Raw genomic sequence first — 12,849 nt, forward strand, 5'->3', positions numbered from 1 at the left:
CTTTGTGTTAAATTATTCTGTGTAACTTATACATGTAAAGTTTTAACTCAAATTATACTCACAGCAGAATAAAGAACTAAATCTGTGTCCAGTGATTTATTTATTTTGGCTTTCATATTGGACACAATCTCTGTAAGAAGAACACCTGTAAAAGTTTAAGTTACAACCTATATATCACACTGCTTTGTATATATTTTATTATCATTAGGAAACACATAAAGTAGTAAGTATATACCAGACCGTAGTCGCGCCATTTGAGGGGTAGGATATAGCAGGCTGTTTGGCAAATCTCTCAGTGCCATGATGTCATGGAATGTTCCATTAACAGCCAACCAACCAGATGTAGTATTGATCATGTTGTGTTGGCTCTAAAGAAGATGATTAAAACACATTAAACTGTACTCACACTAAAATGACTAGAACTGTCCAAACGAGACAAAATACACCCCCCCCCCCCCCCCCCCGGTTTTTTCAGAAGTGTTAAATCATGAATATTTTATGGATCTAAGAGAAGAGAGAAATGCTAAAACATTTTTAGTGCAAATGTAATTGCTCATTATATTTTTTATAAATGAAACGAAGGCGCAGCCAAATAAAAAAATTAGACTAAATATATGGACAAGACACAAATTATGAACTTTTTCTGTCAGTGACCTTGAACTTGCATAAATGACCTTGGTTCAAAGTCATGACACAACCTCAGGTCGTAAGCAATGTTTGTGTGAAGTAGTAGATTCAAGGTTTTGCATAAGAAAGATATGGACTGGACACAAATTATAAAATTTTTCTTCCAGTGACCTTGAACTTCCCCAAATGACCTTGACCCAAGATCATGACACATCCAAAGGTAGTGAGCAATCATTATGTGAAATGAGAACTTACCAAGTTTGTCCATAAGAAAGATATGGACCAGATACGAATTATAAAATTTTTCTTCCAGTGACCTTGAACTTCCCCAAATGACCTTGGGTCAAGGTCATGACACACCCTTTGGTCATGTGCAATCTTTGTGTGAAATTACAACCTACCAGGTTTATCCATAAGAAAGATATGGAACGGACACGAATTATGAAATTTTTCTTCCAGTGACCTTGAACTTCCCCAAATGACCTTGACCCAAGGTCATGACACACACTTTGGTCATGTGCAATCTTTGTGTGAAATTAGAACCTACCAGGTTTATCCATAAGAAAGATATGGAACGGGCAGGAATTATGAAATTTTTCTTCCAGTGACCTTGAACTTCCCCAAATGACCTTGACCCAAGGTCATGACACACCTTAAGGTGATAAACAATCTTTGTGTGAAATTAGAACCTACCAAGTTTATCCATTAGAAAGATATGGACCAGACACGAATTATGAAATTTTCTTCCAGTGACCTTGAACTTCCCCAAATGACCTTGGGTCAAGGTCATGACACACCCTTAGGTCATGTGCAATCTTTGTGTGAAATTAGAACCTACCAAGTTTATCCATAAGAAAGATATGGACCAGACATGAATTATGAAATTTTTCTTCCAGTGACCTTGAACTTCCCCAAATGACTTTCAGTCAAGGTCATGACACACCCTTAGGTCATAAGCAATCTTTGTTTGAAATTAGAACCTACCAAGTTTATCCATAAGTAAGATATGGACCGGACACGAATTATGAAATTTTTCTTCCAGTGACCTTGAATCTCCAAATGACCTTGAGTCAAGGTCATGACACCCCCTTAGGTGATGGGCAATCTTTGTGTGGAGTAGTAGATTCTAATGTTCCTCCGTAAGAAAGATATGAACCGGACATGTTTGTACAGCTAGACAGACGGCTAGACAGACGGATGGACGGACAGACGGACAAGGTGATTCCTATGTACCCCCCCAAACTTCGTTTGCGGGGGGTATAATTATCTAAATTTATCAATGATCAAGTGTCATTAGTTGAACACTTTCAAACTAATCTTCACTTCTTACAGGTTTTACTTTTTGAGATATCATTAGAATACATCAGATTGACTAGACATGTATAAAATAAAAGAAATATTAGCAAGGTCATAGACTTAATTGAAAAGCTCTCACAGATATATATTGATGTTTGAATATTCATTAAAATATCTTGAATAATTTCTTTTAAGGGGGGACCTATGTCCAAAAAGTCTTTGTGTGAAATTTTCAAAACTTTGACATTTCTTTCCTTACCACTTACTCTTAATCTTAAGGTATTAAAAACAATACCTTTATATGCTTATTTTTACACAGGAGCACGTGCAAAAACAGTGTGAAATGCTAAAAATAGATTATTTTCAGACATTATTGCTCTACCCCAAATATGCGCTTAAAAGAACCAAAAATGTCAAATCCCATTTAAAATCAACAGGCATTTATTTTATATGACTTTTATCTTTAAAATGAAGCCAAATACATTGTAATTCATCTCGCATGAAAAATTATATTGGAGCACAATGTAAGTATCACCCCGTTTTTCTTGTCGTATTTTTTACAATTCCGACATGCATAACAGGTAATATCTTAAAAAATCTTTGTGTGAAAATGTTCTAATTCATATTTTTTGAAAGAAATGATTCATCTCTTTGTTTTAACAAAGAAAAAAGTATACCTTTATGATAAAATAAACGAGAAATATGACGTTTTCTTTTATTGTAGTACTCTTGTGTCATAAATATTGACCTCTCTGCACTAAAAAAAGGGTAAGTAAGCACTGTCAAACATCTGCATTTAAAATCATTTTGCGAAAACGAGCATTTTGTTTCGATTAGAAATAATTTAATTTAGATTAATTCTTTTCTTCTTCATTCCAATCAATCTCTCTCAACCCCCCCCCCCCCATTTCCCCGTCAAAAACCAGTACCTAGGAATGACTTTATACAATGAAATCTATATGTACTACAATTAAATAAACAAATATAGGTACTAGTACATTTCTTATTTTTTTTCCTTAGTTTTATCCAGAAAATGCAATTAATGGTAAACATAAAATTAAACACATTTTCCTGATTTAAGCCGCTTTCTTTGCTGAATTTTATCTTAACTTTTTGCACTTATATATCAGCATATCATGGACGTAATTCTTTACAACTATAATTGCTATGAATTATTAACCAAAGGAAGAGAAGTCTAATATTAACAAACTCCTTAAATCAAATAAAACTGTTATTAATGATGAATAAATTTTCTTTTTGTAAATTGTGTACGTTATTGATTATTAACAATGTTATGCCTATATCACAGTTGCAAAAATCAACAGGTAAAAACAAACGTCGCTATTGTGACGTCACATAACACTGCCTTGACGTAGAACGACATAGGTCCCCCCTTAAACCGAGCTATACAAACAATAATGAACAGTATGGACAAAATTACGATAAAGTTACGATACCGTAAATGTTAAGGAAAATGATGTGACAATTGATTAAATCTCACTAATATTATACCAATCTTGTACTGACTTGTGCCGTCTAGGACAGTTTCTTTGAAAAAGAGCTGAATGTAAAGTTTGATGAATGTACAGAGGGAAGGATGTAAAGATGAAAATAATGAAGACGGACATTACAAGTACTGAAGACCGACATTACATGCACTGAAGACGGACATTACAAGCACTGAAGACCGACATTACAAGCACTGAAGATGGACATTACAAGCACTGAAGACCGACATTACAAGCACTGAAGACCGACATTACAAGCACTTAAGACCGACTGACATGGATCATCCATAGCAGCCCCACCCTACTCCTGGGGTCATGATTTCAACAAACTTGAATCTACACCACCTGAGGATGAAGATATGACCAATCATGCATTGTTGTTCTTGAGAAGATTTTTCCTAAAAATTCCTATGTAAAACTTTGATCATCCATTGCAGCTCCACTCTACGAACTCAGTGAAATGCGGCGGTGACACAAACCACTTTAAAAAAATATATGATTAAATTACAATTTTTAAACATTTAACTTTGTTTAACTCTTTTTACCACATTATAACATGAACACAAAAAGTTATGTACGCGATTTACAAATCAAAATATAAATCGGGATCGATAATCGAACGCATTTCAAAATGGCGCCATAACACTGTGGGGGAAGACGTAATTTTTTACATAAAAAATAAAGTTCAATCCAGTGAATAGCACATCGTAAATAATTGTCCATTCATGTTTATACAATGAATGAGCTCTTTGACATGCGAAACCCTGTCCGCTTGATATATACGAGTAGTAGGCCTAAACAATGCGTGCCTGTAGATTTTGATTTAGCTAACATTTCACCCGACTTTCAAACTTCGTAAGAAAATACAGTAAGTCATGTGAGACTATTTTATAATTTCTAGACTCCAAAATATTGAATGATTTCATAATTTAATTTCATTTTATATTATGTATATGATGTACTCGAAATAAACAACGAAATTTTCAAAATTAATATTTTCCTGCATTTTTCCTGCACTCCGGATTCTGTCTAAACCGGCCAAATTTTATGGAACCGGCGATAGCCGGTTTGGACAAATTATACTGTACTTTCATATAAATATGACAAATCATAGCATTGCTGTTCTTCACAGAAGACCATTTTTGAAGATTTTCCAAATATATTCCTATGTAAACTTTGATCGTCCATTGTGGCCCAACCCTACTCCTTGGGGTTATGTTTTGAACAAAAATTTGAATCTTCACTACCTGACACTGATTCCACATGAGTTTCATCTTTCCTGGCCCATTGGTTCTCGAGAATAAGATTTTTCAATGATGTCATGAAATTTTTGCTATTTGGTAAATACCTCCCCTTGGAGGAGTGTGTGGCCCTTTATTTGAAGAAACTTAAATCCCATTCACCCAAGGATACTCTGTGCCAAGTTCAGTTCAATTGGCTCAGTAGTTCTGGAGAAGAAGATGAAAATGTAAAAAGTTTACAACTACAATTGAGAGATATAAACCTTGTATGCAGGTGATGAAGGTATATTGCTGCACAAGTTAGGGAAGCTGACAATTGGAAAGTTAAAGTCATAATGTTTATCATAGAGCTTGGTTGTTAGATCACTATTAACATCTTTTCAAGTAAAATATCCAAATATGAAACAGATGTTTCAGACTCCGTGGTATCTTTTATCTCAAGCTCATAAGAATGGAAATAACCAATGTTAACTGACAATGCATCGTTGATATATTCAAATGTCCAGTTGAAGGCCACAGCAAGTGTTTTCTTCTTTTCATGTATATAAGATTTTAGACAAATTCTGCTTCATATGAATACAAAAATTGTAACGGGCGCAATTGGTACCCATGTGAATTCCAATAGATTGTTGGAAGACCTGGTCTCCAAAAATCACATAGCTATTGTCAATCAAAATTCAAACATCTTTCTAATGCCAACTTCAGAATACTTGTGTGTACAATCAGCATGTTTTTAACAAACTAATTTTGCAAATGACCAATGACAAGGTAAGTGAATTAACAAGTTCCATTTTACTGAAAAAGCAGCTGTCATTGATATGCAAAATGCCTAGACTTTAATTCATCTGGGGGAATGGTTGTGTATAAAGTTGAAAAGTTTTGAGTTCATAAGCTGTTGATTTTGGTAAAATATTGTGATTGTAATTTTCCAAAAGTTCACTGGAATTTTTAAGTAGTTAAGAAAATAAGACAACAGTTGTCAAAAGCTGAAATTGCTGAAAAGAAATTGCCAGATTTCTTCGCTAACCAAGGGTTTCTGATACGCTTCTCTCCTCATAATCCCTTGGCATACGGTGAAGTCAAAAGACAGGATTGTTTTCGTCACGTGATCTTGAATCTATCAGGTACATGCAGATTGCGTCATCGACAGAAATAAAGACGCCTGTTTAAAATCAAAAGCCTGAAAGGCTTCAATGGCGTCGAACAAGATAAACAATTTCAAAAAATCTGAGATAGGTCAAGTGAGTGACTAGGGATGTGCGATTTTATCGGTATACCGGTATATCGCGATTTTTGTTGTGTTATACTTATCGTGATACGGACACCTAAATACCAGTATTTAGGTACATATTATGAAGTCCAGAAATTATTCATTTATTTGTTCAATCTTTCAAATTACAATTATAGAAAGTCTAAAAAATGTTGAAAAAGGTGAAAAGAATGGCATCTTACCATCCAAACATGATTTATTTTACTGTACCGACCAGACCCAACCTGACACAAAGCAGTCCCAGAGCAGTCCCGGGGACTGCTTTCTGGGACTGCTAAAGCAGTCTCACAGCAGTCCCAGCAGTCCCAGAAGGCAGTCCCAGTGGGCAGGGTTTATTAATTAAGTGGGAGGAGCTAACTCAGGAGATTTCCAATAAACAATGGAACTATAAAAGGCAGCTGAAATTAATTTATTCTGAGGAGTATGCCAGGAATTCTTACTATATATTTTGATAGCATTTCACACAAAATAAATTAATATAGCAGTTCAAGATTGCCACTTTTCCTAAGGATTAAGAATAAAGTTAAAATTTGTGAAAGTGCAAGGATGTGTAAATCAAACCCGCCAAAAAATTTGAAGTTTTAATAACTTTTAAACGAAATAAGATTTTAATTAATTTTTGTGTGAAATGCTATCAAAATATATAAGTTGTGATATTATACAGAAAATAGTAACTTCAAATCTGTGTCCAAGTACTTTTAAGGTTGTTTGTATTACAGTAATCCATCCCAAAATGTTATTCATGTCATTCGACACAACCTCTCTGTAGAAATTCATTCGCAACAGCCATAAGGTTTTTCTTGCCTAAAAATTAAACATAATATCATTCTTTTGTAGTAGAATTAATTGAAGATACAATTGACGTAATTCCATATTCAAGCTATTATTCATTGTGAACGTTTTAAAAGAAATTGGTTTACAGCTGTTGCTATTTTCTATCGCGGATGCATCCACTGAAACATTCGGTCACGTAAATCTGACTGATCAATAGATGACGATCGAGCTTCGCTCCACGCCATAAAAAATTAAAGTTTTTTTCAAGAATAATTAAGAAACAATAATTGAGTAATTATGTTTATTTATTATTTATAGTACAAATCTGAAGCTTCAATATAGATTCTTAATCACATAATTTATTTAGAAGATACTGGATGACACCACAGCTATATTCATTGAATTGCATGTTATCCTACGAATCGTTGTTTACTTGCCCTTTTCATTTCCAATATTAAAGAGTCAAGAAGTATCCCGAATGCAAATAGTCATTTACAAATCAAAGTACTCAGAAGTACAGAGAGCCGGGCTCATTTACAGAGTAGAATGGATTTCTTACATGAATCACGTTTATATTCTGATGAAAAAAATATTTTAAAACTATCAATATAAATGATAAGACACTGACAGTGAGTTTTTCAATCCTAATACCACGGTCTGATTTTGTCAGAATCAGAATTAATCTGGTACCGCAGCTGAATGTAAACAAACTGGCCAGTCTGGTTCCCTCTCCTGATTTACCTCGTATGTGTAGAGAACTACGGTAACACTGATTATCAAAAATCCTAACGCTAATGAACTATGTTCTTTGACTTATGAAGTTTTCAAAGTCATTACTTCTTATGTTTATTATTATATAGATAAAACTTCGTTTTATTTTTGTTGCTTTATTTAGCGTTTGTATCATCTCAAAAGCGGTTGAGAGTAAGAACTATATTTTTGAACGTAACTTTAAAATGGCGACTATGGGGTCAACATCCTGCCTTGAACAGGATCACATAAGCCGGCAATTGCTCTTTGAGCAATAAGCCCGGCTAAAAACAATTGCTGATTGGTCGACCGGGTGTACGGAATCCCAATCAGAACTCGAGAAAAAAAAACAACTTCTCTCAACACTGTATACCAAGGGATTATGAGGAGAGTAGCTATCAGAAACCCTTGGCTAGCGAAGATGGATTTCACATGATAATTCATTATCGTCCATCAATTTTTTTTTATTTGAATACATATTTTAAGTTTTACTGCATCATTAGATGAGTTACCTCACAAAACAGAGGATCCTGCACTTCAAAGAGGCTATCTATAGTGGGAGGAAGCCCGGTATGGGTGGCTACATGATGAATTAACCACTGAAAAAAATAGTTCACAGGTTAACATAATCAATTCAACTGACACCCCACTTAAGGAAAAAATGAAGAGCACTTGCACTGATCTAGAGGGGAGCTGGAGGGGATACGCTTTAAGAGGGGTGGGTGGGGACATAGGGAGTTATGGTAAAAAATTTGATTAAAAAACCTCAAAAGCTTCTTGATATATCACTTGGAAATGTTTTACACAGAAATATAATGTTTGATTTTATGACCTTGACTATTTGACCTCAAAAGCATTAGGGGTCTTCGCCATAGGGAGTTGTGGTATAGAATTTCATTACAAAAGATCAAAGGCTTCTCAAGATATAATATGGCACAGAAATGAGTTTAAAAACAGACAGAATGTATGAATTTATGACCTTGACCTTTGGACTTCAAAACCAATAGGGGTCTTTCTTTGACTACAGGGTATTGTTATGTAAAAATTTCCTTACAAGAGCTAGCTCAAAAGCTTCTTGAGATATCTTATGGAAATGAAAGTGTTACAGAAAGACAGACAGACCAGAATTAATATCCCCTTACTTTCTCCCCCATTTTCAGTGAAGAAAGAGGGGAACACAAATTTCTGAATGTACAAAATCTAATAAAATTTAGCCCGAACAGAATAACAGGAGGCCAATTGCCTCATCATTTTTCATCTATCATTAATCTACCTATAATCATTAAAAACTGTGCGAGTACTTTAAAATTTAATAAATTGATATAAGAAATACAGTATTTACAGTGATTAATTATGAATGGTGAAAGCAAAGGGAAATAACTAATGAAGAAAAATAAAGTCAAAGGAAGGTCAAAGTAAAGAAATGTTGATGAAGTTGAAATGAAATCTCATCAATGTCAAATGGCACGTAAGGTTTGATAAAAAACTTTTTTTTTGAGTTTCTTTTCAACTAAAGTAAACATAAATTAAAAACATCAAGCAAAGATCAAAGGAAAGGGTCAAGGCTAAAAATAGGGAAAAAATACATTCCATGGTATACAAAATGTTATTTCTCTTCATGCCTTGACAACAACAAAATATATTCCCGCATGAAAATTAGTTATTTAAGGAATGAAGCTTATTTTAACTTATGTCATACGACATAACATAACTTACGGCAGCTAATGCTTTATAAACCACAAAGCAGTTTATAAACAAGAGGCCCATGGGCCTTATAGGTCACCTGAGTATCATGTAACGACTTTCCAACAAATGAATTTGGTTCGTGTTTTAAACCAGAGACCATGAAATTCACAATTTTGAAAGAGGCACCATTGCTCATAACAACTTTACACTTTGCATGCTTACTTTGATTACTTAATACCCAGAGACAGAGCAGAGGAACAAAGAAAATATGCATTTCCACTTTATGATCAGAAATGCCCCACCCCACAAGAACCCCTGGCCACACATTTCACCACAATTTTGGAAAAGGCACCCTTGCTCGTTATGAATGGTCGATCAATACCAAGGAGCAGATTTCAAAGCATTAATTCATTTTCAGTATAAAATCATGAGAGCCCCCAACCCCATCCAGGTACCCCTGCCCAAGGGCCTTGAAATTCACAATTCTGGAAGAAGCAAACTTAAGCTTGCTCACCATAACTAAGTACTTAAATCATCAGCATAATACCCAGTAACAAAGGAGATTTTCAAAGCATTAATGCATTTTGACTATATACTCAATAGAGCCCAACCTAAAAACCAGAAACCCTGACCCAGGGTCCATGAAATTCAATATTGGAAGAGGCACCTTTCTTCATCATTCCTATGTACATAGTTCATTGGATTAATACCCAGGAGCAGAGACGACTTAAAAGAATTAATGCATTTTCACTTTATAATCAATGGAGCCCACCCTAACACCAGAACCCCTGATCCAGAGGCCATGAAATTCACAATTGTGGAAGACACGACCTTCCTCAACATAACTATGCATTTAGTTTGTTTTCATAAAACCCAGGAACAGAGAAGATGTTCAAAGAATTCATGCATTTTCACTATATACTTATTTAGCCCTGCCCTAGCACTAGAACCCCTGACCCAAGGGCCATGAAATTCACAATTTTGGTAGAGGGCTCAATGCTGATTACAATCATACTAACAGTTTGGCTGCTTAATGTTCAGGAGTAAAGAAGAAGATTAAGATTGAATTAATTTTAGTGGTTTTTGCCCCACCCCTCCCCCCTACTCAGGGAGGCAGGGGCCATGAAATTCATAATATTTACTTCCCTTCACCCATAGATGCTATATGCCAAAATTGTTTAGTGGTTTCATGGAAGAAGCTGAAAATGTTTAAATAATAACACATGACAGACGACGCATGACAGATAGCAATAACCCTGAGTTATTCAGGTGACCTAAAAAGCGTAAACTGCCCAAAGTTATGTTATATCATATAACATAGGTTAAAATCAGCTTCATTGCTTATAATTCAATTTCAGTGTAGACAATAAAACAATTTTTCCTCAAAAAATGGCTTTAAAATTGAGCATATTTTAAAAGCAACGTCAAGCGGAGTAATACGTTTGACATAACTCATTGTGATGCAGCAACTTATGTTATACAATATAAAATAAATCTTTCATTCAATCAAATGACATGTTACAACTAAAATTAAATTATTTCACTGTATAATGTGTGCATATCTATGGATGTAACATATAACATATACCTGTTTTTGTTTGATAAGATCTTTAAGCTGTTGATTCTTTGAAATGAATTCCTGATGGAGATATTCCAATAATGGACAAGTGGCATGGGAACTCAGCAACTGAGGAAATCAAAAATGTCATTTAATGTCAATACTGGAAATGATTCAAACGAATCTAAACTTATGCGTAATTTTAAACAAGAATGACATTTACAAACTAGATAAATAAAATAACTTTTCTGTCACATAATAACAGGAACAAACTCCATATTAAATTTCAAATGTACATGGAATTTACAAGTGAAATACTTGTTGTTTTGCCTTACACTATGGCACATGAATGATAACGTCGTCTAAAGCAGCGTCACTTTTCCTTTTTGCTAAAAAGAATTGGATAAGTTCCACTTAAATTAAGGAATTTCATTGATGCATATACTTGAGTGAATGTACCATCTTATGTTGACAATATTAATTTGTACGAAGTGAAAATGTCAATACCATATCTGCTAAAATTTTAATCATCTGCAATATTAAGTAGCTGCTGAGAAAACTGTGATGGAAATTTGGTATGGACAGAATTTTATGCATGGATAAACAAGTAGTTGACATTTGAACAAAAAAATATTGAATCCCACAATATGGCTTGCCTAAACACTGGGTGTGCTGAAATTTCAATCATCTGTGATGAGTATTTGCTGAGAAAACTGCCAAGAAAATTTGTAATGGACAGGAAAGACACATGGACACACAGCTGGACACACAAGGGTAAAACAGTATACCCCCTCTCCTTCAGAGTGGGGCTAAAAATACTGTAAAACAAGAAAATTTGGCACATAAGTATTTTAGCGCAAACGCAATTGGGAATACATTGGCGCAAATAAATTTTAGTGCTTGCACTTGTCATTAAACTATATAAATGTGATATTTTTATTTTTTTCATCCACGCCCGTATTTGACTTTTTGGTTAGTCAAGCACCGAAACACAATAGCACTCCTGTATATAAGTAAACATTCGTCAACTTTACCATGGTGTTGCAATTGTGGCGGTCAGCTGGATTCGATCGCCGGTGGCCAGATAGCTCAGTTGGTAGAGCACCTGACCGGAGTTTCAGGGGGCCCGGTCTGGTCCGCTGCATTTTCTCCTCTCCCGTTACATTTGGTGCCGTGCCATGCCCTGGAATTGACAGGTGAAAGACCTGCCAGGGATGAGCCTGGGTTGGGGTCTTTGGAGGGCCAAAGACCTTTAAGGAGGGAGGAATGTGGCGGTCAGCCGGATTCGATCGCCGGTGGCCAGATAGCTCAGTTGGTAGAGCACCTGACCGGAGTTTCAGGGGGCCCGGGTTCGAATCCCGGTCTGGTCCGCTGCATTTTCTCTCTCCCGTTACACAATCATACGTGACACAATGTTAAATTTTATTTTAATTTTATTTTAAATAAAAGAAATGCAGTATTTATGCATATTATTCATATTAAAACAAGTCATGCATTGAAAGAATGTTACTTGGATAAACAGTAATCATAATCAGGTATTGGATAAACAGTAATCATAATCAGGTATTGTCTGCAAGCTCAATTGCCATGCTTGATTGCATTGTTTATCTTGAGGCGATAGAAGCCAAACTTTGAAGGTGCTAATGATAAATAACGGGTAACATCTAACAATAGTTTAATTAAATTATGGTTTGGCAGAACTTTATCGATCAATCCTACCTACAGTGCTAGTGTGCATATAAAATCCAATGACCGTTCGACATTACGTAATTGCGCATTCTGGTTTACATGTACTTATGTGATTTTAAGTCTTTGAACACACATAAAAAATAATATTTAGAAATCCATTAGAGCACTAGTGATGGGACATCGGTTAATTTTCACAATCGATCATCGGTTGGAATCGGTTACTGCTTCCGATGCGATTATACCAATTATAATCGGATGTCATAGTTTGGTATATAAAAAGCAGGCTGTTGCATTTATTTCATATTATTTCTTTCACATGAATATATAAAATATGTAATTTATTGTTTTCTTTGTTGTTTTGCTTATTTCACAATTTCTACATACATGCGTGGTATAAACTTTACTAAAACTTCTACTAGCCACGAGGGATCCTAAAGTTTTAATAGCCAT

At 34.9% G+C, this 12,849-nt stretch overlaps 1 protein-coding gene across 1 annotated transcript in view; it reads right to left on the reverse strand.

Moving 5' to 3' along the window:
* LOC134234278 (lysosomal acid phosphatase-like) overlaps positions 1-12,849 on the reverse strand; it is a 36,154-nt gene extending 23,305 nt beyond the window's left edge. The window contains exons 1-5 of the mRNA XM_062716331.1: positions 12,784-12,849; positions 10,741-10,839; positions 7,979-8,065; positions 236-368; positions 63-145 (exon numbers count right to left, since the gene is read on the reverse strand). Of these exons, the coding sequence (XP_062572315.1) occupies positions 63-145; positions 236-368; positions 7,979-8,065; positions 10,741-10,839; positions 12,784-12,849 (468 nt within the window). The remainder of the gene's footprint in view (positions 1-62; positions 146-235; positions 369-7,978; positions 8,066-10,740; positions 10,840-12,783) is intronic.

The sequence above is a fragment of the Saccostrea cucullata genome, unplaced genomic scaffold, assembly GCF_032062105.1.
Source record: "Saccostrea cucullata isolate Sc308-1 unplaced genomic scaffold, CSIRO_AGI_Scuc_v1 ctg165, whole genome shotgun sequence".
Classification (NCBI taxonomy): Eukaryota; Metazoa; Mollusca; class Bivalvia; order Ostreida; family Ostreidae; genus Saccostrea; species Saccostrea cuccullata.